At 39.6% G+C, this 27,885-nt stretch overlaps 4 gene segments (V, D, J or C); all 4 read left to right on the top strand.

Annotated features, from left to right (window-relative positions):
• Positions 1 to 159: 159 nt before the first annotated feature.
• Positions 160 to 1,226, top strand: LOC125134957 (T cell receptor alpha variable 26-2-like). The segment is given in 2 exon segments: positions 160 to 343; positions 785 to 1,226. Coding segments are annotated over 2 exon segments (375 nt in total).
• A 7,167-nt stretch (positions 1,227 to 8,393) lies between these two features.
• Positions 8,394 to 9,251, top strand: LOC125136664 (T cell receptor alpha variable 22-like). The segment is given in 2 exon segments: positions 8,394 to 8,534; positions 8,728 to 9,251. Coding segments are annotated over 2 exon segments (576 nt in total).
• Positions 9,252 to 14,606: 5,355 nt separating this feature from the next.
• LOC125134953 (T cell receptor delta variable 1-like) lies at positions 14,607 to 15,461 on the top strand. The segment is given in 2 exon segments: positions 14,607 to 14,755; positions 14,966 to 15,461. Coding segments are annotated over 2 exon segments (432 nt in total).
• A 7,182-nt stretch (positions 15,462 to 22,643) lies between these two features.
• On the top strand, positions 22,644 to 23,602 carry LOC125134958 (T cell receptor alpha variable 26-2-like). The segment is given in 2 exon segments: positions 22,644 to 22,815; positions 23,254 to 23,602. Coding segments are annotated over 2 exon segments (375 nt in total).
• Positions 23,603 to 27,885: the final 4,283 nt, after the last annotated feature.

The raw sequence follows: 27,885 nt of genomic DNA, 5'->3' as shown, positions 1-27,885 counted from the left end.
ACATCATTGTGGTTGTTGTCCTTATACAGACAGAGAATTTAAATTTCACGAATGATGGCAAGGGCATCCTGTGAATGCTGGTATCTTGTCTTCTTCTGGGGACATGACTAAAAGAGGGGAGGAAGACCCAGACAAGGAACTGCTCTATCATTGGCTGAGAAGGTCCTGGCAACACAGTGGTAGCTGCACTCATTGTAAGTCTTTAGTAGCAGCTGTTGCTTGTGTTCTCTCTAAACATTTTAAGCCTAAGAACAGACACAAAGACTGAGCTCTGGGCCCATGATCCTGGTTTGTCCATGAAGTATGAGGCTGGTGACTGGGGTAACGGTGTTTATGACCTTGGGTAAGTGTTCTGTGTCTACAAGGGGTGACTTTGAGGCCAAGGACCACGAAGGGTCATTTGTTCTCTCCTCCTCTCCATGTGCTTTATTCAGTGTGCTTGGGATGGAAGTAAAAACCGATTTATGGATTTTCTAGGGAGCACGGACATCTACATGACAGGTGAAATCATCCATGATTCCCAAGAGTCCTTAGCAGTATCAGTGTTGTAAGAAATACCTGGATTAATTGAGCCAAGGATCCATGGAATAGAGTTTACAGAGTCTGGTTCTTGGCGTATGACTTTGGTCTCAATAACGAACACCAGTTACATTTTTACAGGATATAAGTAAAAACACCAGAGTAGTGGGTAGTGCCAGAGAGTTATGGGAGCATTATGTTCTGGATCTGCAGAATTACACTTATTTGTGGTCAAAAATTTAATTTGATTTTCTTGACTCATTAGGGTCTATGATTGATGCTCAGACCACCCAGCCAAACTCCACGGACTGTGCTGAAGGAGAAGACGTAAAGCTGCCTTGTAACCACTCTACCATCAGTGGAGATGACTATATACATTGGTATCGGCAAAATCCCAATCAGAGTCCACAGTATATCATTCATGGCTTGCAAAGCACTGTGAACAACAGTATGGCCTCTTTGACCATAGCTACAGACAGAAGGTCCAGCACCTTGATCCTGTCCCAGGTTACACTGAGAGACACTGCTGTGTACTACTGCATCCTGAGAAAGGCACAGTGGGACAGATGGGGCTGCACCTGTGCGATATCTCTCTGGTGACAAGGATGGGGGTGGAGGAGGGCAGCATCAATGAGAGCATATCTAGAGCCATCTAGAGTGAGAGTCCAAGAAGAAAAGAGGAAAAGGAGGAGGAGGAAAGGGTGAGACTATGGATAAAGAAAAGAATAAAGAGAGGACGGTGAATTGGCGCTTCATTGGTTAATGTGGCTGAGAAAAATTAGGGGGGAACTAAGATTCGTAATTTTAACATAGCAAAGTAAAGAGGTATTCATAAATTTTCACAGATCCTCCTTAAGTCAATGAAATGCTGGTTTCAGTGTGTTTGTCATAGGAGGTGAGGAAAATCCAAGTAATTCTACTTGTCCCACAGGCTTTTTTCATTTGGACCCAGGGCAAGAATAGACCCAGAACTGCATATACTCCAGTTGTTCCACTTACTAGGAACAAATCACTCGTTCTCTGAGAACAATCTGAAATGTTTTCATTGCCAGTCTAGAACATGCATCAATTTGTAATGAATTTTTTGGGGGGGATGTAAATATCAATTTGTTTTTAATTGCTAGACGTCTTGCCTCTATAATGAATTTCTACTTTTTGATATTCCCTAAGCAACGTGTATAGATCCTCTCATCATAAAAGACTCAGGAAGAGCAGAAGTGAAAGCCCATGTCTGTATCTCATTCTACCCTACTTCCTATCAAACTTCTCTGAGAAAAGCAATTCTGATAGTTGGTTATATAATGCCAGCCTATTTTGTTTCAATTATATACATCTTTGCACATCATTTTATGTAACTACATGCACATTTACACAGACACACATACACACACATAAAACCATTTACCATTTAAATTGGATTTATTTAAAATTTTACAACTTCCTTTTTATTTTCTTTCTTTAAATTAATAAATTAATTTTTTAAATTTTTGTATTGAAGTAGAGTTGATTGAATGTTCCTTTGATTTCTGCTGTACAGCCAAGTGACCCAGTCATACACCCCTCTATATGTACACATGCTTTTTCTCATACTATCTTCCATCATGTTCTATCCCAAAAGACTGGATATAGTTCACTGTGTTATACAGTAGGACCTCATTGCTTATCCACTCTAAATAAAATACTTTTCAGTTACCAACCCCAATCTCTCCATCTAACCCACTCTGTCCCCTTCCCCCTTGGCAACCACAAGTCTGTTCTTTACGTCGGAGTCTATTTCCATCTTGTAGATAGGTTCATTTGTGCTGTATTTTAGATTCCACATACAAGTGATATAATATGGTATGTGTCTTTCTCTTTCTGACTCATTTCACTTAGTATGAGAATCTCGATTTTCATCCATGTTGCTGCAGACCCCAATATTTTGTTCATTTTATGGCTGAATAGTATTCCATTATATGTAGGTACCACACCTTCTTAATCCATTCATCTGTGGATGGACATTTAAGTTGTTTCCATGTCTTGCCTATTGTGAATAGTGCTGCAATGAGCATAGGGGTGCATGAATCTTTTTTGAATTATAGATTTTCATTTAGTATTTCCCTGGAGATCTTTCAAAAAGATTTATGAAAAATTTATAAAAGTAGAGAGGCCACTTCCTTCTTTTTGAAGCCTATTGAGTACTTTGAAGCATTTCATCATTAAATTAATTTCTTTCTTTTTTTCTTTTTTTTGTCACATTGCTATTTCTTGGGCCGCTCCCGCGGCATACGGAGGTTCCCAGGCTAGGGGTCGAATTGGAGCTGTAGCCACCGGCCTACGCCAGAGCCACAGCAACTCGGGATCCGAGCCGCGTCTGCAACCTACACCACAGCTCACGGCAATGCCGGATCGTTAACCCACTGAGCAAGGGCAGGGACCGAACCCGCAACCTCATGGTTCCTAGTCAGATTTGTTAACCACTGTGCCACGATGGGAACTTCTTTCTTTCATATTAATGAATATTTTTTTCTATTTTGTTGCCATCATAGATTGCTATCTTACACGTACGTCTTTGTAGAGTCACTTTTGTATCTACATGAAATTAGTATCTAGCTGAAATTAGAATAACTATATCCCAAAAAAGTCATATGTAAAAATTTTAGAGAAAGGGACAGCTCGCCCTCTATAAGGTATAACCAGTCACACATCAACCAACACGGAGTGAGAAGGTGCATTTTGCATCCTCTACAAACTGGGAATTACCCATATTTCACCTCTTAGTGAAGAGTTATTCTAAGACATATGCTACATATTAAAGAACTAAACCTCAAAGAGATTTAAAAACTTGCTAATATTCACAAGTGAATATTCATAAGTGTTAGCAACAACTTTTTTTAAAAAATCTGTGGGGTTGTTTATTTATTCACTTTTTGCTTATAACTTTCACAAAGGAAATGTCTTTTGCAATGTTCATAATTCTAAAAGTCTGTGCAGCCTGTTATGTTCATAACTAAAACTTGATCAGTGAGGCCATGGAAAGTAGGTTAATAATCAAATTAGCAAATAAGGTCAATAATGGATGGCAAAGAGTTTACCACTTTAGGGGAACAAGTATAGTTTTTCTATAAAAAGAGGAAATTATGTAAATGTTATGAATCTAAAATCCTTGCAAACATTAAAACAAAGCTCTCAACAATGCGGGAAAGATCTATGTTATTTTCAGCAAACAGATTTATGAACAATTTATAATGAGAAGAGAAATAAGCTTAAGGTAAAAATTATAGTTAACTACTGTATAGCTATCTTCTAAACTTCCCCCTTACCTGTTTAAGTCATGGCTGATTGTGAATGCTGATTTTCACATTTGCAGTAAAAGAATCTTTTGTCTTCTCAAGGTTCTTTCTATTGAAATGTAGCACCAACTTTTTAATTTATTTTTAAACCGAAATTGTCAGGCTTTGACAACTGAACATACATTGTTCAATCTTGCTTTACTGGGAGCAGTAGTAAGAAGAAACTCCCCAAACAATCAAATGGAAGGTCAGTGGAATGGATCATAGAACCCACTGCAGGAAGTGATACACATTTCAGAGCAAAATGTCAAGATGTTAGAGTAGAAATCATGGGTTGTGCCTTGAAAAAAGCAATAGTCCCTAATTCTATACAGAGACACGCTAGTCCCCAAATATTCAAATAGCAGTAAATATGAGTCATTGATTGTAGAGAGATTCTGAAGCATCTAAGTAGCCATACATCTTCCCAAGAAATGATATACACAAAATAAGGGCACAAGACAGAGAAAAATAGGAGAGAGGTGTTTCAGTCCGTGATGTGAGTGGTATCACTCACATCATATTCTTGGATCTTCATAAAGACTGAGAAATTTGTCCTAGTGCGTAAGATGCGTACATAAATGTAAATCATTAATTTCCCATCCTTTGGAACTTGCTTTGATTCTGGGAGTGAAACATATTTGTACTCATGTCTTGGAAAGTACAGTGGGAGCTGCTGTAGCAGTTTCCAAAGATCAGCATGTCTCCTTCAGGATCCCTCCAGTCAGCTTTCCACTCATTTCCTCTTCTTCACAGACTTTAAGCTCACTTTCCTTTTTCCACACTTCGCTTTTTCTGAAACATATCTTTCTGTGTGTTTTGTTTATTGAAGTATCTTCAGTAATTAGCACAGTATCTGACAAATAATAGGTGCTCAATAAATGTCTGTTGAACAAATAAACACTCATGACTAAAAACTTTGCTGACAATTGCTAGGGATATAATAAAATACTGAGGGTATGAGGTACAGCTTCTATAAAAATAGAAGAAAGAGCCAAAGAACACCACATGGATCTCATAATGAAGACACAAACAATCCAAAATCCTTATTTATTCATGGACTAATTGCTTCCTTACTATTTTCCTTTCTACTTCCCTACTTCCTACCCTCTCTCTTTTCTTTCCTTCCTTTCTCTACTCCTTCTTCTCACCATTATTAGTGAAATAGTTCCCCAAGTAATTTGTTAAGCTCTTGCTCTGAAACTTCAGTTCATTCCCCTATAAAATTCTCCTTCTCTCTGACATTCTTCATAGATCATGCTAAATGCTACACATTTCTCCTCACACCATTAAAATTAACACATTGTGTTTGTCATAAGGGGGTTGATACCAGATATTCTGAAAGATTACAACTGCATTTAGCTAAAATCTCCTGCAAAGAGACAGGGAATTCACTTCTAAGTTTACAAAAAAAAAAAAAAACCACCCAAAATTAGTCATTTAGATATCAGTTAGTACACACAGTCAACCCATTTCCATAACTAAAAACCAATGAATGTGTAAAAGGCACATATGATGATTCAGCAATGCTGTACCCCTGGAAAACAGTGCTTGCCGACCCTAAAGTAGCGCACAGATTTTTAAGATCCTTTTCTTATATTTCTATATTTTCATCCCTGTTCAAAAATAATCCTACACCAATCAAAAGACATCATGTGGTATCCTCACACTCAATGTTTTCTGCTTTAAAATACTCTCCTAAATTTATCTTCATAAAATACAGAATTGATGGGTATTTTTTAACGGAACTGTCATTAGTTTTACCTCTAGTTCTTCCACAAGAGATCTGCCAATAGTAGATGATATCACGAGAAAATCACACGAGTTAATAACTCTGAGCTCCACTGGCACATTTTGTCTTTTGACTTCTACTTTCTACAGACAATATAGATTGAATCAGGAAGAGACTGTTAGCAGTGCATATTGAGAATTCTAAGTGCATTTTACCTGTCCCTTTCCTCCCCTTCACAATTCAGCTTCTAGAAAGAGATTTTATATTCAAATTTTCTTCTCCCTTGCCTCATCTTTACTACAGCTGAGCTTCTCCTCAAAGACTCAGATCATGATCTTTGTGCTGCTAAAAACTGGTAGACAGCTTTAGCCATCATCTCACTGGATAGACATTTCTTCAGCAATTGCTCTGTTGAGCATTCCTTCCTTCTTGAAACTCCTCTTTCCTTCTCTTTCAGAACACCGGTCATTTCTGATTTGCCATATATACTCTGGACTACCCTTCGAGGTTTCTCTGATACATTTCCACAGAAGTTTTAGGGTTCCTTGGGCATTTTCTTTAGTTTTGAGTCTCCTCTGAATTTTGATCTAGATATATGTCCTTGGTGAAATTACATCTATTCTCAAAGAGTAGTACTGAATCATAGACAACATAGTGAGTAAGGAAATGGGTTTGCAGTGTAATAGAATTAGGTTGTAATCCTCATCGGTCCTTGGACAAAGCATTTACTTGCAAAAGGACTTTATTTCCCTTATAATAAGAGAAGATAATATCCCCTCTAAGGAATAGAGAGCAAAATTATCAGTGGTAAATAACACAGATTCTTGAATCTTACCAATGAAACAAACTCTAGTTGTCACTTGCTGTGTAACCTTCAACAAATTACATCTGTTCTTCCTTTCTTCTGTTTTCTCATGTACAAAATGAGGATGATTCACTTCATAGGATTAACTAATGCTACTTAATTCATAGTATTAAAAGAGCCTCTTAATAAACAACCCCTGAAATACTGTCAGATTAGAATGCTAAGAAATTCAAGCCTAGCTAGGAACAGGAAGGAGATGGGGCACAAAAGCCTTAAGACTCCATTGGCTCCTTCATTGACCTCTAGAGGGTGATGTTGTATTAACTGGAAATGTCACTTACAATAAATTAAATTCCTCTCTCTCCAGTGAGCTTCTTTAGCTCACAGACCACAGAGAAGCACATCCCGACAGGCTCAACACCAGGAGCAGGCATTGCCAAGGAAGCATGTCTTACTAGCAGTCTCTAGAACTTGCCTGGGCACGGATATCTTGAATCTCCGATTTTCCCACTTACAAGGACTCACAACACTGGTGCATATTCCTCCCCGCTCTTCAGGGAAGATCTTCCATAATATAAGTCTCGGCTTTCTCCCTGGTGCTCAACAACCCTATCGCTGCTCCCAGTGCTCTTCACAGGCAGTAAAGTAACATTGTATTCCATGCTCCTTCCTTTATAGAGGGAATAGTGCTCTGGTTAGAATCTAACTAAAGACACAATCTCATTATACCTGAGTCTGACCTGGTCTCTCTGATGTTGCAGGAGGCACTGTAGCCCAGTCAGCGACCCAGCCTGATGGCTGCATCACTCTATCTGATGGAGAACCCCTGGAGCTTAGGTGCAATTATTCCTACCTATAGTGGGACTTCCTTATCTCTTCTGCTATGTCCAGACAATATAGTAAGAAGGGGAAAAGGCTTTCTTTATCCAGTGGACCCATGCAACAGGCATTCTAACTCAAACACAACGTCTTGCCAAAGTTCCAAGTAGAATCTTGGGGTTGGTGGGTTTGAGGGGCTCACCCATGTTAGGTCACTCCTCTTTTCTCTCCTCTATTTTTAGTTATCGAACATGTACTGTGTGCCCAATAATAGTTATTTATTACTCACATCTTCATTTTTCTACACTATTCCTCATAGTGCCTTTAGTAAATATTTGCATCATTCTTGAACTACCCATCTGATCTTCAGTATCTGCAGTTCATTTTACTTTCAACTTCAGGAAAAATATGCAGATCCTCATTTTCCATCCCTTTTGCTTCCAAATCTATCTACAGAGGAGGATTTTTATGTATAGAGTCTGTGATAGGAGCACAAACTACATTTTTTATATGATTTTAAAAACGATTATTTTTGTTTTAAAATAAACTACTAATGTTAAAAAGTAGAATGCAATGAAGACTAATCAACAGTGTTTAAAATGTATTTGAAAGTGAAATTTTAATTAAAATTTATTTTTATATTACAGATGTTTTAAGAAAAATGAAACTATTTACAATTCTAGTTTCAAAATCCGTCTAATGGCTAAAATAAACAATATTGCTCTTTATGCAGATCAAGTTAGGAATAAATACAAATAATTTAAAAGAAATACTATTAACAACACAGTGTACCAATGAACAGGAGCAACTGCTGATACTGTGCTGGTTCATGAGCACCTTCAGAGCCACAGAGGTGTACATATGAGAAGCAGTAACACGGATCCTCCGCAGTCCTGGGAAATGGAATTTCATTCTGTAAGAATCTACTTCATCCATGCCATCTGAGAGGAAAGATGGAGCAGGATAATTAGTTTTTACTTTTGTGTCTCCAAAATCCTCCCAAATTCCCAATCAGAGTCTGCCTTCTCTGAAATGTTCTTAGAAAATGTCCCTCAAGTCATCAAATAATGACTTTCCTTTTTTCCTACTCTTACCCCATACTGCCCCAGCCCATTCTAAGTGGGTTGAGGCAGGAGGGTGGGGCTTCCTGTCACCAAGTGTGGGCTTGAGGAGGGTTTGTTGGGTGAAATGATTGGTTGCAGAAACAGGAACATCTCCAGATCAAGTCATGACACCTCACTGCCCAGGGTGACAGTATTTTATGATGAAAATATCCCAGAAAGAAGTAGAAGCATTATGAAGCACCTAGTGGACCCCGTGCTGGGACTTCTGTTGGCCCAGATTTGCTGTGAGTTGGGGTTGCCCCACAGGGAAATCTCAAGGACTGAGCAGCTGCTGTACTGTTGAGGATGTTGGGGGAAGGATGACAAGTCCTGCACACTTTCTCTCATACTCATCAGTGGGGGTGGGGGGGGCACATTCAAGGTTTTGAAGAAGTTACAATGACCCTCACCTGTCACTGTCTCTCTGTTTCCCATCAGGTGTGAGAGGGGTAGACGTGGAGCAGAGTCCCCCAGCCCTGAGTCTCCAGGAGGGAGCCAGCTCCACACTCTGGTGCAATTTTTCCACCACTCTGGTGAGCAATGTGCAGTGGTATCGTCAGAAGAGTGGGGGCCGCCTCGACCACTTGTTCTTCATTCCTTCAGGGACCAAGCAGAATGGACGATTAAACGCCACGACAGTTGCTAAAGAACGCCGCAGCTTGCTGTACATTTCCTTTGCCCAGATCACAGACTCAGCCACGTACCTCTGTGCTGGGGAGCACAGCACTCCCCAGGCACCTGCAGCCTGTACAGGAACCCGCCAGCCACAGTCCTACCACAGGGCATTCACATTGCTCATTCTTCCTCACCTACACTGGTACAGTTTTAACACTGACACTTCTTGGACTACAGATTTGGGACTTTGGTCTTTTACTCCCTTCCCAATCTGTATCTCCTTCTGCTCTAGAAACTTCTTACTTGAAACTTCCAGAGTACCTGATAAAAATACAGAAGTAAAGTGAATATTTAACCACGGTGTACTGAACTACAAAATCGTAAAAAGCGGGAAAAGAAAGAGAAAGAAAAATAACACTAAGAAAGATGTTATCCAGCTCAGTTGGGTGCCTCAAGAATGTTCAGGGCTGCCTCACCACGCTGTGTCCCAAAAAACAATTGCAAATCCTCCCATCCCATCCTGCTAGTGCTGCAAAGCAAACAAAAAATATAGGCTCAATGTTTGTATATGAATCTGGTCATTTAAAACAAATTCTTTCTCTTACTGTTCTGGATGCAGGAAATCTGACACCAGTTTCACTGGCTCCAGGCAAGGTCTTGGCAGGCCGGATTCCTTCCAGAGGCCCTAAGGGAGAATCCATTTCCTGGCCTTTTCTAGCTTGTGGAGGCCACCTGGATTCCTTGGCTGCTGACCCCTTCTTGAATCACTCTTCCTTCCACCACAGCTCCTTCCTCTTCTGGAATCAAATATCCTTCTGCTCTGTCTCAGAAGATGTAAAATAAATGAATAAATAAGCAGAAACCTCTGTTAAAAAGAGGAGACAAGGGGGAGTCTCACACCCTGTGAAGATAGCAGAGCTCAGAGGGAAGATGAAAGACTCCCCTTCTTTCCTGGCAAAGACTCAGCCATGGACTCAGCCCTTGGACTCTGCTTACTCCAGCCCTCCCAGCCTCCTTTTTCTCTCTATTCAAGCATTTTCCTTCCCTTTCCTTCCCAAATATTTGGAATTTAGGCATTAAGTTTTAAAATAACTCATAAGTTAAAGAAGCAATTACAATGGCTAGTTGAATATATTTGAAGGAAAATGCAGTGAGAACATATACATACAAATAAGGATGTGATATAGCTAAAATAATACATGGAAGGAAATTTATATTTTAAATCCTCCTATTACCAAAGAAAAAAGGTTGAAAAACAATTGTCTACATATTTCAGCAAAAGAACATAGAAAAAGAACAAATAGAAACCAATATAACCTAAAAGAAGGAAAAACTAAAAATTCAAATTGGCAAATCTTGGGAGTTCCCGTCGTGGCACAGTGGTTAACGAATCCGACTAGGAACCATTAGGTTGCGGGTTCGGTCCCTGCCCTTGCTCAGTGGGTTAACGATCCGGCATTGCCGTGAGCTGTGGTGTAGCTTGCAGACGCGGCTCGGATCCCACGGTGCTGTGGCTCTGGCGTAGGCCGATGGCTACAGCCCCAATTCAACCCCTAGCCTGGGAACCTCCATATGCTGCAGGAGCGGTCCAAGAAATAGCAAAAAGACCAATAAATAAATAAAAAAAAAATTTGGCAAATCTTAAAGAAAACACAAATAGAGATAATCATGAAATACAAGGTTAGTTTTCTCAAAATGATTAATAAAATTGATATATTCCTACCTAGGATTATCAAGAGAATTATCAATGGAATAAAAGAGGGTAAACACAAATTAAACATATAAGGAATGTAAAAGAAAGCCTTACACAGATTCTACAAGGTTAAGAGGGTAAGAAAAGAACATCATTAACAAGGGTATGCCACTGAGTAAGAGCATAGAACCAACTCACCTAAGTTGAGAAAACTGACTTTTGACATCAGTTCAAAGGCAGTTTAATGGAGGAATATCTTCTTAGCAAATGGACAAAAGACAAATGATTGAAACTAGGCCTAAATCTCATACCTTATACAAAAATCTGAGGATAGTCCCCAAATGGATTTTGCATTCAAATGTTAAATGTCAACCTATAAATCTTTTAGAAGAAAACATGACAGAAAATCTACATAACCCAGTATTATACAAAAAAGATTTTTGATGTGACACCAAAACACAATCCATATAAACAAATAGCCAAGGCATGGAAACAACCTAAATGTCCATTGACAGATGATTGGATTAGGAAGCTGTGGTGTATATGCACAATGGAATACTACTCAGCCATAAAAAGAACAAAATAATGCCATGTGCACCAACATGGATGGAACTAGAGACTCTCATACTAAGTGAAGTAAGTCAGAAACAGAAAGACAAATGCCATATGATATCACTTATATTTGGAATCTAATATATGTCACAAATACACCTTTCCACAATAAAGAAAATCATAGACATGGAGAACAGACTTGTGGTTGCCAAGGGGGAGGCGGAGGGAGTGGGATGGATTGGGAATTTGGGGTTAATAGATGCAAACTATTGCCTTTGGAATGGATTAGCAATGAGATCCTGCTGTATAGCACTGGGAACTATATCTAGTCACGGATGATGGAGCATGATAATGTGAGAAAAAAGAATGTATACATGTATGTGTAACTAGGTCACCTTGCTGTACAGCAGAAAATTGACAGAACATCATAAACCAGCTATAATGAAAAAAACAAAAATCTTTATATTAAAAAAGGATTCACATGGATAGTTTACCAAAGAGGATACATAATAGAGAAATAAGCATATAAATAAGCATATAAACAGATGTTCATCATCATTTGCCACTAGCAAAATGCAAATCAAAGCCACAGTGAGCTAGCACTCCACATCTATCAGAACAGCTAACATTAAAAATACTGACATTACCACATTCTGGCAATGATGCAGAGAAATGCATCACTCATACATTGCTGGTGGGTGAATAGTACAGTCACTCTGGAAATCAGTTTGGTAGTTTTACATAAACTCAAATATCCACCTACCTTACAACCCAGCAATCACTCTCTTGGTATTTATACTTGAAAAAATGAAAAACTTATGTTCACACAAAAATCTGTACATGAATATATTAAAGGTAGTTCTATTTGCTATGGCCTCCAATTGGAAGCCACCCAAAGGTCTTAATCAGGTGAATTGATAACCAGATATGCTGTCATACATCTACACAATGACATATTATTTGTAGATATTCCTCAGCTTATGGCGGAGTTAGGTCCCAATAAGTCATTGTAAGTTGAAAATAATGTAATAAGTCAAAATGAGTTTAATACATCTAACCTACTGAAATCAATCTTAGCTTAGCCTAGTTTAGCTTGAACATCTCAACACTTACATGAGCCTACAGTTAGGAAAAGTCATCTAACACTAGATATTAGATGTTTAAAAAGTGCTGTGTATTGAAAATCTCATGTGATTTGTGGAGTGTTGTGCTGAAAGTGAAAAACAGAATGGTTGTATGGGTACAGAATGGTTGTAAGTGTATACGTTGTTTACCCTCATGATCCTGGGGCTGGCGGGGAGCTCAGCTTGCTGCCACTGCCCAACATCAGCAGTGTCTATGCCCAGTGTTGCTAGCCCAAAGAAAGGTCAAAATTCAAAATTCAAAGCATGATTTCAACTGAATGCATAGAACTTTCTTGCCACCGTAAGGTCAGTAATCATGTGGGACCATCATTAGTTGGGAACGGTCTGTAGTCATTAAAAGGAAGCAAACTACTGATATACGCAATAAACTGGATGGATCTCAGGGACATTGTCAGAGTGGAAAAAGAGTCAATCTTAGAAGGCTCCACAGTGCATGATTACCCTTATTGGATGATTATGATCCCATTCATAATGTAAGATTCTACTTATACAACATTCTCAAAAGGACAAGATCTAGAGATGAAAAGGAGATCAGTAGTTGCCAAGGGTTATCGGAAATTGCAGAGGTGGGGAAGGTGTGCAAAGGGTGTTTTTTGAGGATGATGGAACTGTTCTGCCTCTTGATTTCAGTGGCAGTTACAAGAGCCTCTACATGTGACAAAATCTGATAGAATTTTGTATCAAAAAAAGAATGCATAGGAGTTCCCATGGTGGCTCATTGGGTTAAGAACACAACATGGTGTCTGTAAGGATGCAGTTTAGATCCCTGGCCTCGCTCTGTGGTTTATGTATCCTTCATTGCCACAAGTTGGGGTGTAGGTTTCAGATGGGGCTCGGATACAGTGTTGCTGTGGCTGTGGTGGAGGCTCCAGCTGTAGCTCTGATTTGACCACCAGCCTGGGAACTTCTCTACATACCACAGCATCAGCCAGGAATAAAAAAAAAGAAAAAAGAGTGCATATAAAAACTGGTGAATTCAAGTAATTCTGTATTTTAATAACAGTTCCTCTCTATGAATCTCCTGGTGTATGTATGTAATTATTATACTCATATACATTTTTTATAATATGCTGTTGCCTAGGAGGCTGTGGGCATTCATGGTCTCCTTGACTTATTTACAAATAATTGCAAACCAGGGCATCTGCTACCTGTCAGCACTCAGAGGTGAAATGGGAGAAAAGAGGACATGTCTCAACTTAATATCAATTGTCCGCCCTCCATCACTCATTAGTGAGTTATTTCGACCTCCAAGGACTGCAATATTGTAGAGACCTTGTCTGTTATATTCTTTCCAATTTTCTAGTTGCCTTTGGTCTTTTTAATATTAATTCATCCATTAAAACAATGAAACCAAATAGAAGATTGACAGCTATATTCTACCCAATTATGTGACAGTTTACAAAATGCCGGTCACCACCTGCCGTGGTGTTGACATGTACTGTGTGTTTGCAGCCTATAGATATCACGGTTTGTAGGAGTGCATTGTAGCTCTGTGTCACACAAAGATCTGGCATGCTCCTCTTGACTTTATTTTACAAAGAGAAAAATAACAAGCCAATAACAAGTGAGACTCAATGTTTGGGCCAATGGGATAGAAAATGAGACATCAGGAACAATTCTAGGAAATATGATCTAATAAGTACAATTCTACTTGTGGAGGCAACTGGACTGACTATCCTGATCGTCTTCAGAATCTAATAAATAAGACTCAGTGTCAGATGTCCAAAGAATAATGTTTTATTCCTGTAATAATTTCATATAAACATAAACTGAATAGATTCTGAAAATCAGAACAAATGATTTTTTTATCATTTGATATTGAAGGAACTTATTTGTAGAAAGACTGAAGGAGAGCCCTAGAAACCAGTGGAAAAGGGATACATTTTTCATTTGGGTAAGACTGTCTTTCACCAAGAAAGCCAAAGGTCTGTGAGTTTCTAAAAATGTCATTAAACTCCAAACGGTGAAAAGTAAATATAGACTAAATGAACAGTCAGTACTAGATTACAGGAAGGGTTCATAGCATATACTAATCACTTTTCAATAAGCTAGCAAAATTATTCTGTGAGTAATTATCAGTGTATGTCAACTTGTCTCCAGTTCTCCTCAGCTCAAACCTTTAGTACTAGTTGCTTTAGTCAAGCGCCTTGTCAGGATCTGCATAACTTAATGGGAAAGACATAACTTATCTGGGAAAGACAAGTGGACAAAGTAAAGGTTTGTAGGGAGCCAGACTTTTTCTCATCTGTGCATATGACACGTGGGCTATGAACATAAGAAGCCCTGCTTCCTTTCTGGGGGAGTCACACAGGAACCCAGGGACTATGTATATGAGCTGCCAGACACTCCAAGACACTGAACGCTCAGCCTGAGGCACACCAAAACACACTTGTGCAGGGGAATCCGTGCCACATGCCGCTCTCCAGCCTGCTCTGGCTCTTCCTGGCCTCCGTCTTCTCTGGTAGGGATGGTCCCACACATGGGGGGAAGGTTCAGGAGGAAACGACTGCACACAGGCCCGGGTGCTTCACATGGACTTGGGGAGGAAGGAGGATGGCAGGAAAGCAGGCATATTATGATTTCAACTGGGCTTGTCTTTGGGTCCTAAGGTAGTCTAATTCCTCCATTATTTTATTCACTGCTTATCTCTGTTTTCTGATTTTTCCCACAGGATCCAGTGTGGCCCAGAAAGTTACTCAAGACCAGCCAACTGTATCCAGTCAAGTGGGAGAGGAAGTCACTTTAAACTGTCGGTATGAAACACCTTGGAACACTAACTACCTTTTTTGGTATAAACAGCCTCCCAGTGGAGAGATGACTTTCCTTATTCGTCAGGACACTTCTAAAACAAATGCAAAGGATGGTCGCTACTCTGTAAACTCCCATAGTGGAGAGAAATCCCTCAGCCTCACCATTTCAGCCTTACAGCTGAAAGATTCTGCTACGTACTTCTGTGCTCTCCAAGATCTCACGGTGCTTGAAGTAATAGGAAAAGCTGAACAAAAACCCCAGAGCTCAATAAGAGAGAGCCCCCTGCTACAGGACCCAAGCTGAAATGCACACCTGCAGATCCCAGACAAGAAGGGGGCGTCCTGTGGTTGCTTCATCTGTGGTCTGGATGAGAGGATTTCTTTCTAAATAAAAGCTCCTTCTATGTCATTTGGGAGCAGATGTCTAGACAACTTGCTATTACATTTTCAGTCCTGAATTTCTGACTTTAAATCAATTATACAGGACATATGTAAATGTGCCTAAAGTTGAAAGCTTGCCCCCAAATAATTTAAAGTGGCAATGTCACTTAGATATGCTCACATCAGAAACCTGCATCTAGTTATCTGGATTCATCATAAAAATCATTTCCTTAGTCCTTTCTTCTTAGGCTTTGTGTCTTTCTAGGACATTTACTGTGTGGTCTTGTCTCTGGCTGGGCAACCAGATGCAGAAGCCTGTTTTCTGGAGCAGAATATTCCACAGGTCTAGGCTATAGAATGTTCCTCAACTGAAGACACTCGGGCAGGATAAATGGTGATGAATCTTTTGTGAATATCATTGCTGATCCTGTGGTTTCAGCTTGCCCATAGGTCCAAGGGCTGCTGAAGCAATTCTGACTGAACAGTCTGGGTGGGGATGAGGAAGGAGGAGGATGCAGCCAGGCACCTCGAGGTTCTGTCTGGGGATGTGTGGAGAGAATGAACACTCTGTACAGAGATCAGTTTCTATGTGTGACCCTGTCTTTCTGAACAGGACTGAGCAGCCTCTGGAGCGTGGAACCTGGTCCTCCGTCTCTGCATGCTCAGGAAGGAGAGAGCACCAATTTCACATGCAATTTCCCTTCCAGCTCTTTCTATGCTTTACACTGGTACAGAGGGGGACCTGCTCAAAGCCCCAAGAACCTCTTTGTAATGACTTTAAATGGGGGTGGGAAGGAGGAAAGATGAGCCTGAGTCTGTCAGAATACAAAGGAGGGTTACAGCTGCATGTGCATCACAGGATCCCAGCCTGAAGACTCAGCCACTGACCTCTGTGCCTCCACTCAGGGCTTCCCAGGCACCTGCAGCCCCACCCAGACCCCTGCCTGGAGCTGCTCTGGTGCCAGCTGATGCAGAGCCATGTGTGTGGTGGGAGGGAAAAAATTCAAGGCATCTCAGTGTTTTCTATAATCGGGGGAAATGCAGACATAGACAAACAGGCATTCCAGTCACTGCAGCTCCCTCAACTAACTGGATGTTACTAAAGGTCACTAACCTTGACTCCCATCAGTATACTGGCTACATCACTGAGTCAGATTCCTGGCTTCCTCCTTTGCCATGATTCCAAGTTACTTAATGGTTTCTCAAACCGACCTAAAAGTATCTGGTTACTAGGATAATAGTTAAACCTCATTGCTTCTACATCCTAAGAGCTAGTTCTTCAATAGCATGTCTTCACAAGAACATGTGCTATACCCTCTCACGCACCGGGCATGGAAATCTGCAAGTTTCATACCAGAATAATTGATTCTGCCTCATTCAACTCATTGTGGATTTGGGTTTTGGTTTAGTTCAATCTTCCCAGTCCATGGATCTGCATTTCATTTCTTCTTATATGTGACTCTTTGCATTTTTAAATATCACTTTTGATATCTGATTAATTGGGGAAGTTCACTACATACTTGATCCCTCCTTCAGTTTGTATTGTGATTGTGATGTTGAAGCAACTGAACTCTAGGATCTAAGTTTCTTTGTTTATAATTTCCAGGTGATGAGTCAGGTCGAATAGCTGGGCACTCTTTTTGTAGATTTCCAGGTAACCCATAAGTTTTATACCCCACTGTTACTCCTGAGGCCTCTAATTCTAGAGAATTTCTGGGTTTTGTCTACATGAATTAACTTGCTTTTGGTCTTTATCTAATAGCTTAAGTTTCAGTTTTCTCCCAACATCTACATTAGTAAGTAGTTTCCAGATTCTATCCAGCTTCCTAAATTATGTTGCCATTGTGTTCTCTCCACACCAGCACATCAATCTCTTTTTTGTTGATTCATTTTTTTAAAACATTATTACTATCATTATCTCACTTATAGGATAAAATAACGCCTGCTATAAAAACTTCATTGCGGAGCTCCTGTTGTGGTGCCCTGGTTAACCAATCTGACTAGGAACCATGAGGTTGCGGGTTCAATCCCTGGCCTTGATCAGTGGGTTAAGGATCTGGCATTGCCATGAACTGTGGTATAGGTCACAGACGCTGCTCGGATCCTGCGTTGCTGTGGCTGTGGTATAGGTCAGTGGCTATAGCTCCGATTAGACCCCTAGCCTGGGAACCTCCATATGCCACATGTGTAGCCCTGGAGAAAGGCCAAAAAAAAAAAAAAAAGTCTAAAAAAAAATTTTCATTGGATTGCACACAAATGCCTCGGACTGAAACCATTTAAGAAACTTAAAAAAAGATTTATTTTCAAAGATCATTCACAAGGCTTCAAGGACTCTATTTGACCATCAGACTAGGAGTGGTTGAATCCATTTTGCTATGTGAAGGAGTGTAGACATGGAAGTCATAGCACAGGATGGAGCGAGGAGAACATGCAGTTCCTTGTACACTAGGGTCAGTGGAGTAAAACAACACAAAAGAAGAGCTGCTGGTCAACTTCCAAGCTGGGTATCCAACATTATTAATATAAAGATCAAGGGAAGAAATTTCTTAATATTCATGGTAATGATCTTGCGGTTTTAGCTAACTCTGAATTGGTAGAAATAAAATGCACACTAAAAAAAATTTAAAAAGGAGTTTCCATCGTGGTGCAGCGGAAACGAATCCGACTAGGAACCATGAGGTTGCAGGTTCGATCCCTGGCCCCGCTCAGTGTGTTAAGGATCCAGCGTTGCCATGAGCTGTGGTGAGCTGTGGTGTACGTCACAGGTGAGGCTTGGATCTGGCGTTGCAGTGGCTGTGGTGTAGACCGGCGGCTACAGCTTGGATTAGACCCCTAGCCTGGGAACCTCCATATGGTGTGAGTGTGGCCCTAAAAAGGGAAAAGACAAAAAAAATAAAAAATAAAGATAAATGAATAAATAAATAAAGCAAGGGCAAAGTAGGGCTCATCTGGCATTGATGCAACATAATGCTTCACAGCCTGTTCACGACATAGAACATATAGAAATTGATTATGTTTACACAGCCCATCATGTAGAATGCTGCTTCAAACCGACTCATGCCTGTAAGTTCCTTGGGCCCCTTGTTTGCATTAGAGGTGATGGGATAAAGTTCTTCCCCCACACGTAATCAGTTCCTGGATGCAGCGGCACATAATTTGGACAATCTACTGTTATAAACATGGAGGAAAATGTTAATTTGGAGTGGAGAGTCCTTACCAGAAAATTAAAGTCATGTGTAACTAAGGGAATATGAAACAATAGTCTCAGTTTTGTTGGCTTCTCAAATGGATCTGAAATTGAAAATAGTCTACTAAATTTTGATTATTCATAGAGATACAAGCATGATTTTTTATTTTATTTATTTATTTTTATTTTGTCTTTTTAGGGCCGCACCTGCAGCATATGGAGGTTCCCAGGCTAGGGGTCCAATAGGAGCTGTAGCTGTCGGCCCACCCCAGAGCCACAGCAACGCAGGATCCAAGCTGCGTCTGCGACCTACACCACAGCTCATGGCAATACCGGATCCTTAACCCACTGATCAAGGCCAGGGATCAAACCCTCCACCTGTTGGTTCCTAGTTGGATTCATTTCCCCTGTGCCAGGATAGGAACTCCAAGCATGATTTTTTAAATAGCCCCTCATTTTTTTTTTTTTAGAGTTAGTCACATGGAATGAGAAGAATGAGTGAAATATAAAAATCATATCAGATAAGAAAAGCTTACATCTCCCTGTTTATTGTAGGGCCCCAATATAAGCAACCAGCCACTGGGTCCTGTGTCGTAGGGGCCCAAAGCTCCCATCACATCTGAGCATCACCAGTTCCTCTTCTGTGTGAGGGCAGGAGTACTATAGCCATATATGAAGTAAAACTAACAGTAATTCCAGGCCCAGCTATTAGAGATAAACCGAACTCTGAGAGAGGAGAAAAACACTTTTATTCTTGCCAATTTCTCTCAGGTCCTCAGCAAGGCTCCTTTACAGGACTTCAGAGGCATTGCGTTATGTAACATCACAAACCACCGCAAACCTCAACCTCTTCAAACAGCTACTGTCTCATTATCTCATGATACCTTTGCTCCATGTGACACCTGGGGACCCGACAACTGTGGAATTCCTCAAATTGCTGACTCAAGCGTCACGGGGCTCAGTGGCAACCCGAAAGAGGGCTGGGCTCACCTCTCACTGTAGACAGTCCTCAGGGATGACCATGACCCCTGCACATGGTCTCTCCTCAGAGCTTCCAAAATCTCAGCAGTGTAAGCTTCAAACACATTTTGAAATCCAAAATTGCAAGTCATGCTTTCTTTGTTTTATTCAAGGCTTATGCTAGGTCTTGGCACTTTCACATAAGTTAGAGAATTAGCTTCTAACACAAAAGGTTGCTAGTGATTTGATTGGGATTGTGTTAACTTATGGATTCATTTAGGACAATTGGTATCTTAACACACAGTCTTTAGATTCATGCGATATCCTCTTTTTTTTTTTTTTTTTTAAACATAGGTCCTCTCTAATTTCTGGTATTCATGGAGTAATTTTGGAAAGGACTTGCATACCCTATATTAAATTAGTTCCCAAATGCCTAATAAATGGTATTTTAATTGCATTTTCTAATGCTTTTGGCTAGAATGTAGAAATAAAAGTGATTATTTTTGTGTTTAGTGATCTTGTTAATTCATCTATTAGTACTAGTTCTTATAGTTTGTTTAGAGATACAGTTTTATTTTCTACAAATGTAATATCTCTGGATTAAAATGGTTTACTTCTCAGTCTTCAAACTTAATTCATTTTATATTTTTTCCTCATTTGATGCCAGGCCTCCAGTAGGACAGTGACTCGGAGTAGTGACAGTCTACATGTCTTGTTTGTGACCCTATAGAGAAGGACTTTTAATATCTTCTTCATTGATAGCCTTTATCAGATTCAGGAATTTCTCTCCTATTTCTGGATTTTTGAGAGTACCCATCATGCAGAGGTGTTAGTGTTTTATCAGAGTCTCTTGATTTTCTGAAAGTCAGTTTATGTACATTATTTTGGCTTTCATCAAGTAAAGGAAGGAAACCTCACTTCACATAGATTTAGAGATATGACCCTCTAAAATTCAAAGCTCTGAAAAAAGCCAATAGACTAGACAAACTTGGTTTTAATTCTTCATAGTCATAAAGAGTATTTTTGTTTTTCAGTTATTATTTAAGATGACACTTTGTAGTGGTTTCTAGGATTTTCTAAAAAAATAAAGAGGAAGAAATCAAAAAAAGTTGAAAAGTTATTGTTGGGTGTTTCCATTATGGCTCAGTGGAAAGGAACCTGACTAGTATCCATGAGGATGCTGGTTTGATCCCTGGCTTCATTCAGTTGGTTGAGGATCGGGCTTTGCTGTGGTGCAGGTCACAGATGCAGCTGGGTTCCTGGGTTGCTGTGGCTGGGGTGTATGCCAGCAGCTGTAGTTCTGATTCGACCCCTAGCGTAAGAACTTCCACATGCTGTACATGCAGCCCTAAACAGCAAAAAATAAAAATAAAAAGATATTATTAGTTTTTTTCTGCTTTTTACTAATATAATAATATTGTTCATTCCTACCCATTTAAATATTTTCAGTAGTAGTACTATTTGACTTATCTGTGTGTGTTTGTGTGTGTGTTTGCCACAGAACAGGTTCCCAGTGAATATTTATGAATGTTTGTTAAATGAATAAAGCATGATTACCATGACATTTATTCCCACAAATGTCTAATTTAGTCTAATTTTCCTCCATCCTAGGTGGGAAGTTTGTTGTCTGTTCTTGCATTTTGTCCACAAATATAACCCTCTATTTATGCTGTTGGAGTGTTTTATTTTACCTGTCTTCCATAAAACTTGGAGATTGTTTTTAGAATTATTTAAAGAGATGCTCAGCATAAATTCTTCCACAAAATTCATGAATAACAAGTACTCATTCAGGAAACAGGTAATTCTTGAGTGTCTGGGATGTACCAACCTTTCTTATAAACACCTGAATAATATGGGCTTTGAAAGTAACCTTTAAATATGGGAAGATTGGAGACAAAAGGAGTATTAAAGGAGAAGCCAACAACTGAGAATCATTTGACTGAAATAAAGCAATAAAAACAAAACCTTCTCTGCGGTGTAATAGGAACAAGAAAACACAGAGGAGTAAAAAGGTATTACAAGTAAGATATTTACCTTCAAATCTGAAGAGTCTTTGAAAAGATTGCTGACTGACTTTTGCCCTGGGTTTAGCGCTGCAGTTCATTTATTCAGTCACAAGAGGGGGCTGCTTCATCTGGAAACAGCATTCTCTTCTGGGAGAAAGAAAGGTTTTTCTATGGATGTTCCAAGAAAAAGGAAAGATGACATACTTTCTTCCTCTTTAGACAACTTGTACTTTACAATCCCTTGTTGAGGGTGTGTGGTCAAGGATTCAGGGGATTTAGCCCAGTAGCCTAAGCCCTCTCCAGGTATCTCCCTAATCACTGCATTCTCTTTCCCTCTTCTGATTATCCCTTACCTTCCCTATTCCTTGTGCTCTTTTTTCTTCCCTCGGCTAACTTTTTCTATCACCCCCACCCACTGCCCCTCACCTCACCTGCTTTGCTTTCCCTTCTGTCTTTTCTCTCTGCCTCAGCATCCTTGGTGCACAGCAAGGTGCATAGAGACATGAGGATTAAGGACCACTGTTCAAGGAGGATAAGGTGAACACTGTCCATGTCATCAGTTACTATATGAAGAACAGGTGCATGGAGAAATGACTACCTAGATAGTGGTAGATGCATGATTCTTGGAACCATTATAGGAAGCTGGAGCTCCAGAATGTGCAGCTTTTAATTTTAATGTTATTAATTCCCTGTCCCCCACAAAAACATCACTACCTACTTTGGAATTTCGCATTCATTCTCTGGAGTGAGAATGGGAATTTTCATCTCCTTATAACACAGAGCTCAGTGCAATTTTATGAGGTTAATCAATGCTTTCCACAAGCTCCACGGAGCATCAGCCCATTTCTTTAAGGAACAAATAGCTCAAATATATATCTGGATGAACATATCATTGTGCTTGGAGTTCCCCAACCAGAGCCAGACTTTAAACTTCACAGATGACGGCAGTGGGCACCCTGTGAGATGGGAATGGCTATTTGATATTCTTCTGGGGACATGACTAAGACAGGGGAGGAGGACCCAGACAAGGAACTGCACTGTCATTGGCTGAGAAGGTCTTGGCAACAACACAGTGGTAGCTGCCCTGGTGGTAAGTCCTTAGTAGCAGCTGTTGCTTCTGTTCTCTGGAAACTTGAAGCCTAGCATCAGACACCAAGACTAGCTCTGAGCCCATCGGTCTTGGCTTGTCCTTGAAGTATGAGGCTGGTGACTGGAGTCACTGTGTTTCTGACCCTGGGTGAGTGTTCTGTGTCTACAAGGGAAGGCTTTGAATCCAAGGGACCATGAAGGGTCATTTGTTCTCCCTGTGCTTTATTCAGCATGCTAGGGATGGAAGTGAGACCTGATCTAGGGATTTTCTAGGGAGGACGAAATTCTAAATGACAGGTTCACTCATAGCCCTGATCTCAGCAGAGTCCTTAGCAGTATCCATGTTGTAAGAAGTCTCTGCGTATATTGAGCCAAGGAGTCATGTTACAGAGCCATTCTTGGCATATGTCCTTGGTCTCTGTAATGAACGCCAAGTACATTTTTGGACAACATAAATAAAAACACTGAAGTAGTGGGTAGTACCAGAGAGTTATGGGAGCATTATGTCACGGACTCGTAGAATTACATTGATTTGTGGTCAGTAGTTAATTTGAGGTTTTTGTTTTTTTTTTGTTTTTTGACATAGGGACTATGATTGATGCTCAGACCACCCAGCCAAACTCCAAGGACTGTGCTGAAGGGGAAGATGTAAAGCTGCCTTGTAACCACTCTACCATCAGTGGAGCTGACTATATACATTGGTATCGGCAAAATCCCAATCAGAGTCCACAGCACATCATTCATGGCTTACAAAGCAATGTGACCAATAGCATGGCTTCTCTGACCATAGCTTCAGACAGAAAGTCCAGCACTTTGGTCCTGCCCCGGGTTACACTGAGAGACACCGCTGTGTACTACTGCATCCTAAGAGACCCACAGTGGGACAGATGGGGCTGTACCTGTACAGTACCTCTCTGGTGACAAGGATGGGAGTGGAGGGGGGCAGCATCACTGAGAGCAAATCTAGAGCCATCTAGAGTGAGAGTCAGAGAGCAAGAAGAAAAGAGGGAAAAAACAGGAGAAGGAAAGGGCGGGAATATGGATAAAGAAAAGAAGAAAGAGAGGACAAGGAATCAGTGCTTCATTGGTTGATGTGGCTGAGAGAATTATCTGGAGAATAAGAATCATAATTTTAACATAGCAAGAAAGTGAAGATGTATAAATAGGTTTTTATGACTCCTCCTCAAGTCAATAAAACGCTGGTTTCAGTGTGTTTGTCTCAACATAGTAGGTGAGGAAAATCCAAGTAATTCTCCTTTCCCACGGGCTTCCTTCATTGGACCCAGGGCAGGTACAGACCCAGAGGGCATATAAGTCCAGCTGTTCCATTTACCAAAAGCAAACTACTCTTTCTCTGAGAGCAATCTGAAACGTTTTTGTTGCTAGTCTAGAACATGCATATTTGCGATGAAGCTTTTTTGGAAAGAAACAAAAACTAAGTAACTATGTTTAATTGTCTAGAAGTCTTGTCTCTATGATGAATTTTTATTTTTTAATATTCCCTAAGCAACACATAGATCCTCTCTCATAAAAGACTCGGGCAGAGCAAAAGCAAAAGCCCATGGCTCTATCTCATTCCACCCTACCTCCCATCATCCTTCTCTGGGGAAAGCAGTTCTGATAGTTTGTCATATAATGCCAGCCTATTTTGTTTCAATTATATACATATTTGCACATCATTTTATGTAACTCCATGCACATATACAAACACATACAACAAATACAAAAACAATTTGCCATATAAATTGGGTTATTTCAATTTTTTACGACTGGCCTTTTGATTTTCATTTAAATAGTTTCCTGGAGATCTTTCTACTGTTGCAAAAAGTAGAGAGGCCATTTACCTCTTTTGGATGCCTATTCAGTACTTTGAAACATTTCTTCATTCAACTAATTTCTTTCCTATTAATGAATATTTGTTTCTATTTCTTTGCTGTCATAAAGATTGTTGCCTTTACACATATTCATAGAGACACTTTTGTATGTATGTGAAATTTTTAATTAGATATCTGAGATTGGAATTTCTATATTCAAAAAAGGCACGTTTAAAATTTTGGATAAAGTGACAGCTGACCCTCTATATGGTATAAACAATCATACTTCAACCAGCAGGTATCCCAATTCCTTGTGCTTTGGAGTAGTTTTTCCTTTCTATATTGGCACTCTCTCTTTCGACCTTGGTCATGTGCCTATTCCTACCTTGTGACCATTTTTTCTATTAGGTTATCCTTCATTTTCTTTTTCTTTGTAGGATTTATTTCTACCAACTATTTAGAGAGTGTTTTGCTTTTATTTTTGCTTGTGTATTTTGTTCTAACGTGTTACCCTTTTTAAAAAAATGACGTAGCTTTTAGTTCTTAAATTCTCAAATCTAGTAAGCATTTATTTCTTTTTTCCTTCAAAAGTCAGTGTCTACTTAGGAAAGCCTAAATATATCTTTTAATCTTCATTACCATTTGGTGAAGAGTTATTTTAAGGCTTATGCTACATATTAGAAAACTAAGCTTCAAAGGGATTTAAAAACTTAGCAATATTCACAGTCTTCATAAGTGTTAACACCAACTTTTAAATTTATTTTTAAACTTGAAATTGTCAAGCTTCAAAAACTGAGCATACGTTGTTCAATCTCGCTTTACTGGGAGCAGTAGTAAGAAGAAAATCCCCCCAAAATGATTCAAATGGAGAGTCAGTGGAGTGGATCATAGAACCCACTGCAGAAAGTGATACACATTTCAGAGCAAAATGTCAAGATGTTAGAGTAGAAATCATGCCCCATGACTTGAGAAAAGCAAAGCAATCGTCCCTAATTCCATAAAGAGACACGCTAGTCCCCAAATATTCAAATGGGAGTAAATATAAGTTGTTGATTGTAGAGAGATTCTAAATCATCCTTAGCTCTTTAGTAGGAAAGAGGAAAAGAAATAGATGAAACCAGGGCACAAGACAGATAACACAGGAGAGAGGCATTCTGGTCCTGGATGTGTACGGCATCATTCGCATCATATCCTTGGATCTTCAAGAGGACAGAGGTTGTCCTGGTGTATCCGATAAATGTAAACTGCTAGTTTATCACACTTGGAACCTGCTTTGATTCTGTGAGGGAAACATAAGGAAACGTATGTGTACTCCAGTCTTGGAAAGCACAGTGGGAGCTGCTGTAGCAGTTTCCAAAGATCAGCATGTCTCCTTCAGGATCCCCCCCAGTCACTTTCCACTCATGTCCCTTTCTTCACAGCCTTGAGCTCATTTTCCCTTTTCCTCACTTCCCTTTTTCTGCAATGCATATTTTTGTGTTTTGTTTATCGATATATCTTCAGTAATTAGCACAGAATCTGACAAATAGTAAATGCTCAATATTTATTGAATAAATGAACACCCATGACTGAAAATTTTACTGACCATTGCTAAGGATGCAATAAAATATTGAGGGCATGAGATCCTCTATAAAATATAAGAAAGTCAGAAAACATTACATGGATTTCATAATGAAGACACAGATATACTCCCAAATCCTGATTTATTCATGGACTCTCTAGTTCCTTCCTTCCTATTTTCCTTTCTTCTTTCCTACCTCCCACTCTCTCACTTTTCCTTCCTTTCTTTCTTCACTCCTTCTTATTATCATCATCAGTGAAATATCTCTATGGGTATTTTGTTAAGCTCTTGCTCCAAAACTTCAGTTCATTCCAATTCAAAATTCTCTTTCTCTCTAACATTCTTCATAGGTCATGCTAAGTGGTGTAAATTTCTCCTCCCCTAAGTCTTAATATATTGTGTTTGTCATAAGGTGGTTGACACCAGACATTCTGACAGATTACAGTTGCATTTAGCTAGAATCTGCTGTAAAGAGGCAAAGAATTCTCTTAAGTTTACAAAAAAGAATGACAACAAAAAAAAATCATTTAGACATCATTTAGTGCTCCCAGTCAACCCATGTCCATAAAAATAAACCCATGAAAGTATAAAAAGTACATAGGATGATTCAGCAATGCTGTGCCCACAAGAAACTGTGCTTGTCAACCCTAAAGTAGTGAACAGATGTGTTAGATCCTTTTCGTATATTCCTTTCTTTTTCATCATGTTCAGAAATAATCCTCTACCAAGCAAATAAAAAAAAATCATGTGCTATCCTTGTATTCAACGTTTTCTGCTTTAAAATATTCTCCTAAATTTATCTTCATAAATTACAGACTTAGAGAGGTTTTTTGTTTGTTTGTTTACAGAACTGTCGTTAATCCTACCTCTAGATGTTCCAGTAGAAATTTGCCATTAGTAGATGATTTCGCAAGAAAATAACAGGAGTTAATAAGACTGAGCACCACTGGTACATTTTGTCTTTTGACTTCTACTTCCTACAGACAATATAGATTGAGTCAGGAAAAGACTGTTAGCCATGCATATTGGTGATTCTAAGTTGTTGCCATGTCACTTTCCTCCCCTTCAAGGTTCAGCCTCTGGGAAGAGATTTTATTTTATTTTATTTATGTTTTTGTCTTTTTAGGGCCACACCTGCAGTATAAGGAGGTTCCCAGGATAGGGGTCTAATAGGAGCTACAGCTGCTGGCCTACACCAGAGCCACAGCAACACTGGATCCTTAACCCACTGAGCGAGGCCAGGGATCAAACCTGAAACCTCATGGTTCCTAGCCAGATTCGTTAACATCTGAGCCATGACAGGAATTCCTGGGAAGAGATTTTATATTCAAATTTTCTTCTCCTTTGTCTCATCTCTACTACAGTTGAGCTTCTGCTGAAAACTCAAATCATGATCTTTGTGCTGCTAAGAATCAATAGACGCCTTTCAGTCATCATCTCACTGGACAGACATTTCTTCTGCAATTGTTCTGTTGGGATTTCTTCCTTCTTGAAATTCCTCTTCCAGACTCTTTCACAACACCAGCCATTTCTGATTTGCTTTTCTGATAATTTCTCAAATCAGCTTTTGGTTTCCTTGGACATTTTCCTGCATATCTGGTCTCTTCGGAATTTTGCTCTAGTTATATCTTGGTGAAATTATCTCCATTCTCAAAGAGTAGTGCTGCATCATAGATAATGTAGTAGGTAAGGAACTGGGCTTAGTCTAACAGAATTAGGTTCTAATACTCGTGTGTCATATGACAAATCATTTACTTTCAAAAGAAATTGATCTCCCTTCCAATAGGGGAGCAGAGTATCTACACTAAAGGCCATTGTGTTAAATTATCAGTGGTCAATGACA

This window comes from Phacochoerus africanus, chromosome 9 (genome assembly GCF_016906955.1).
Source record: "Phacochoerus africanus isolate WHEZ1 chromosome 9, ROS_Pafr_v1, whole genome shotgun sequence".
NCBI lineage: Eukaryota > Metazoa > Chordata > Mammalia > Artiodactyla > Suidae > Phacochoerus > Phacochoerus africanus.
The sequence above is the reverse complement of the archived record's forward strand: the minus strand, read 5'-3'. Positions and strand labels throughout refer to the sequence as shown.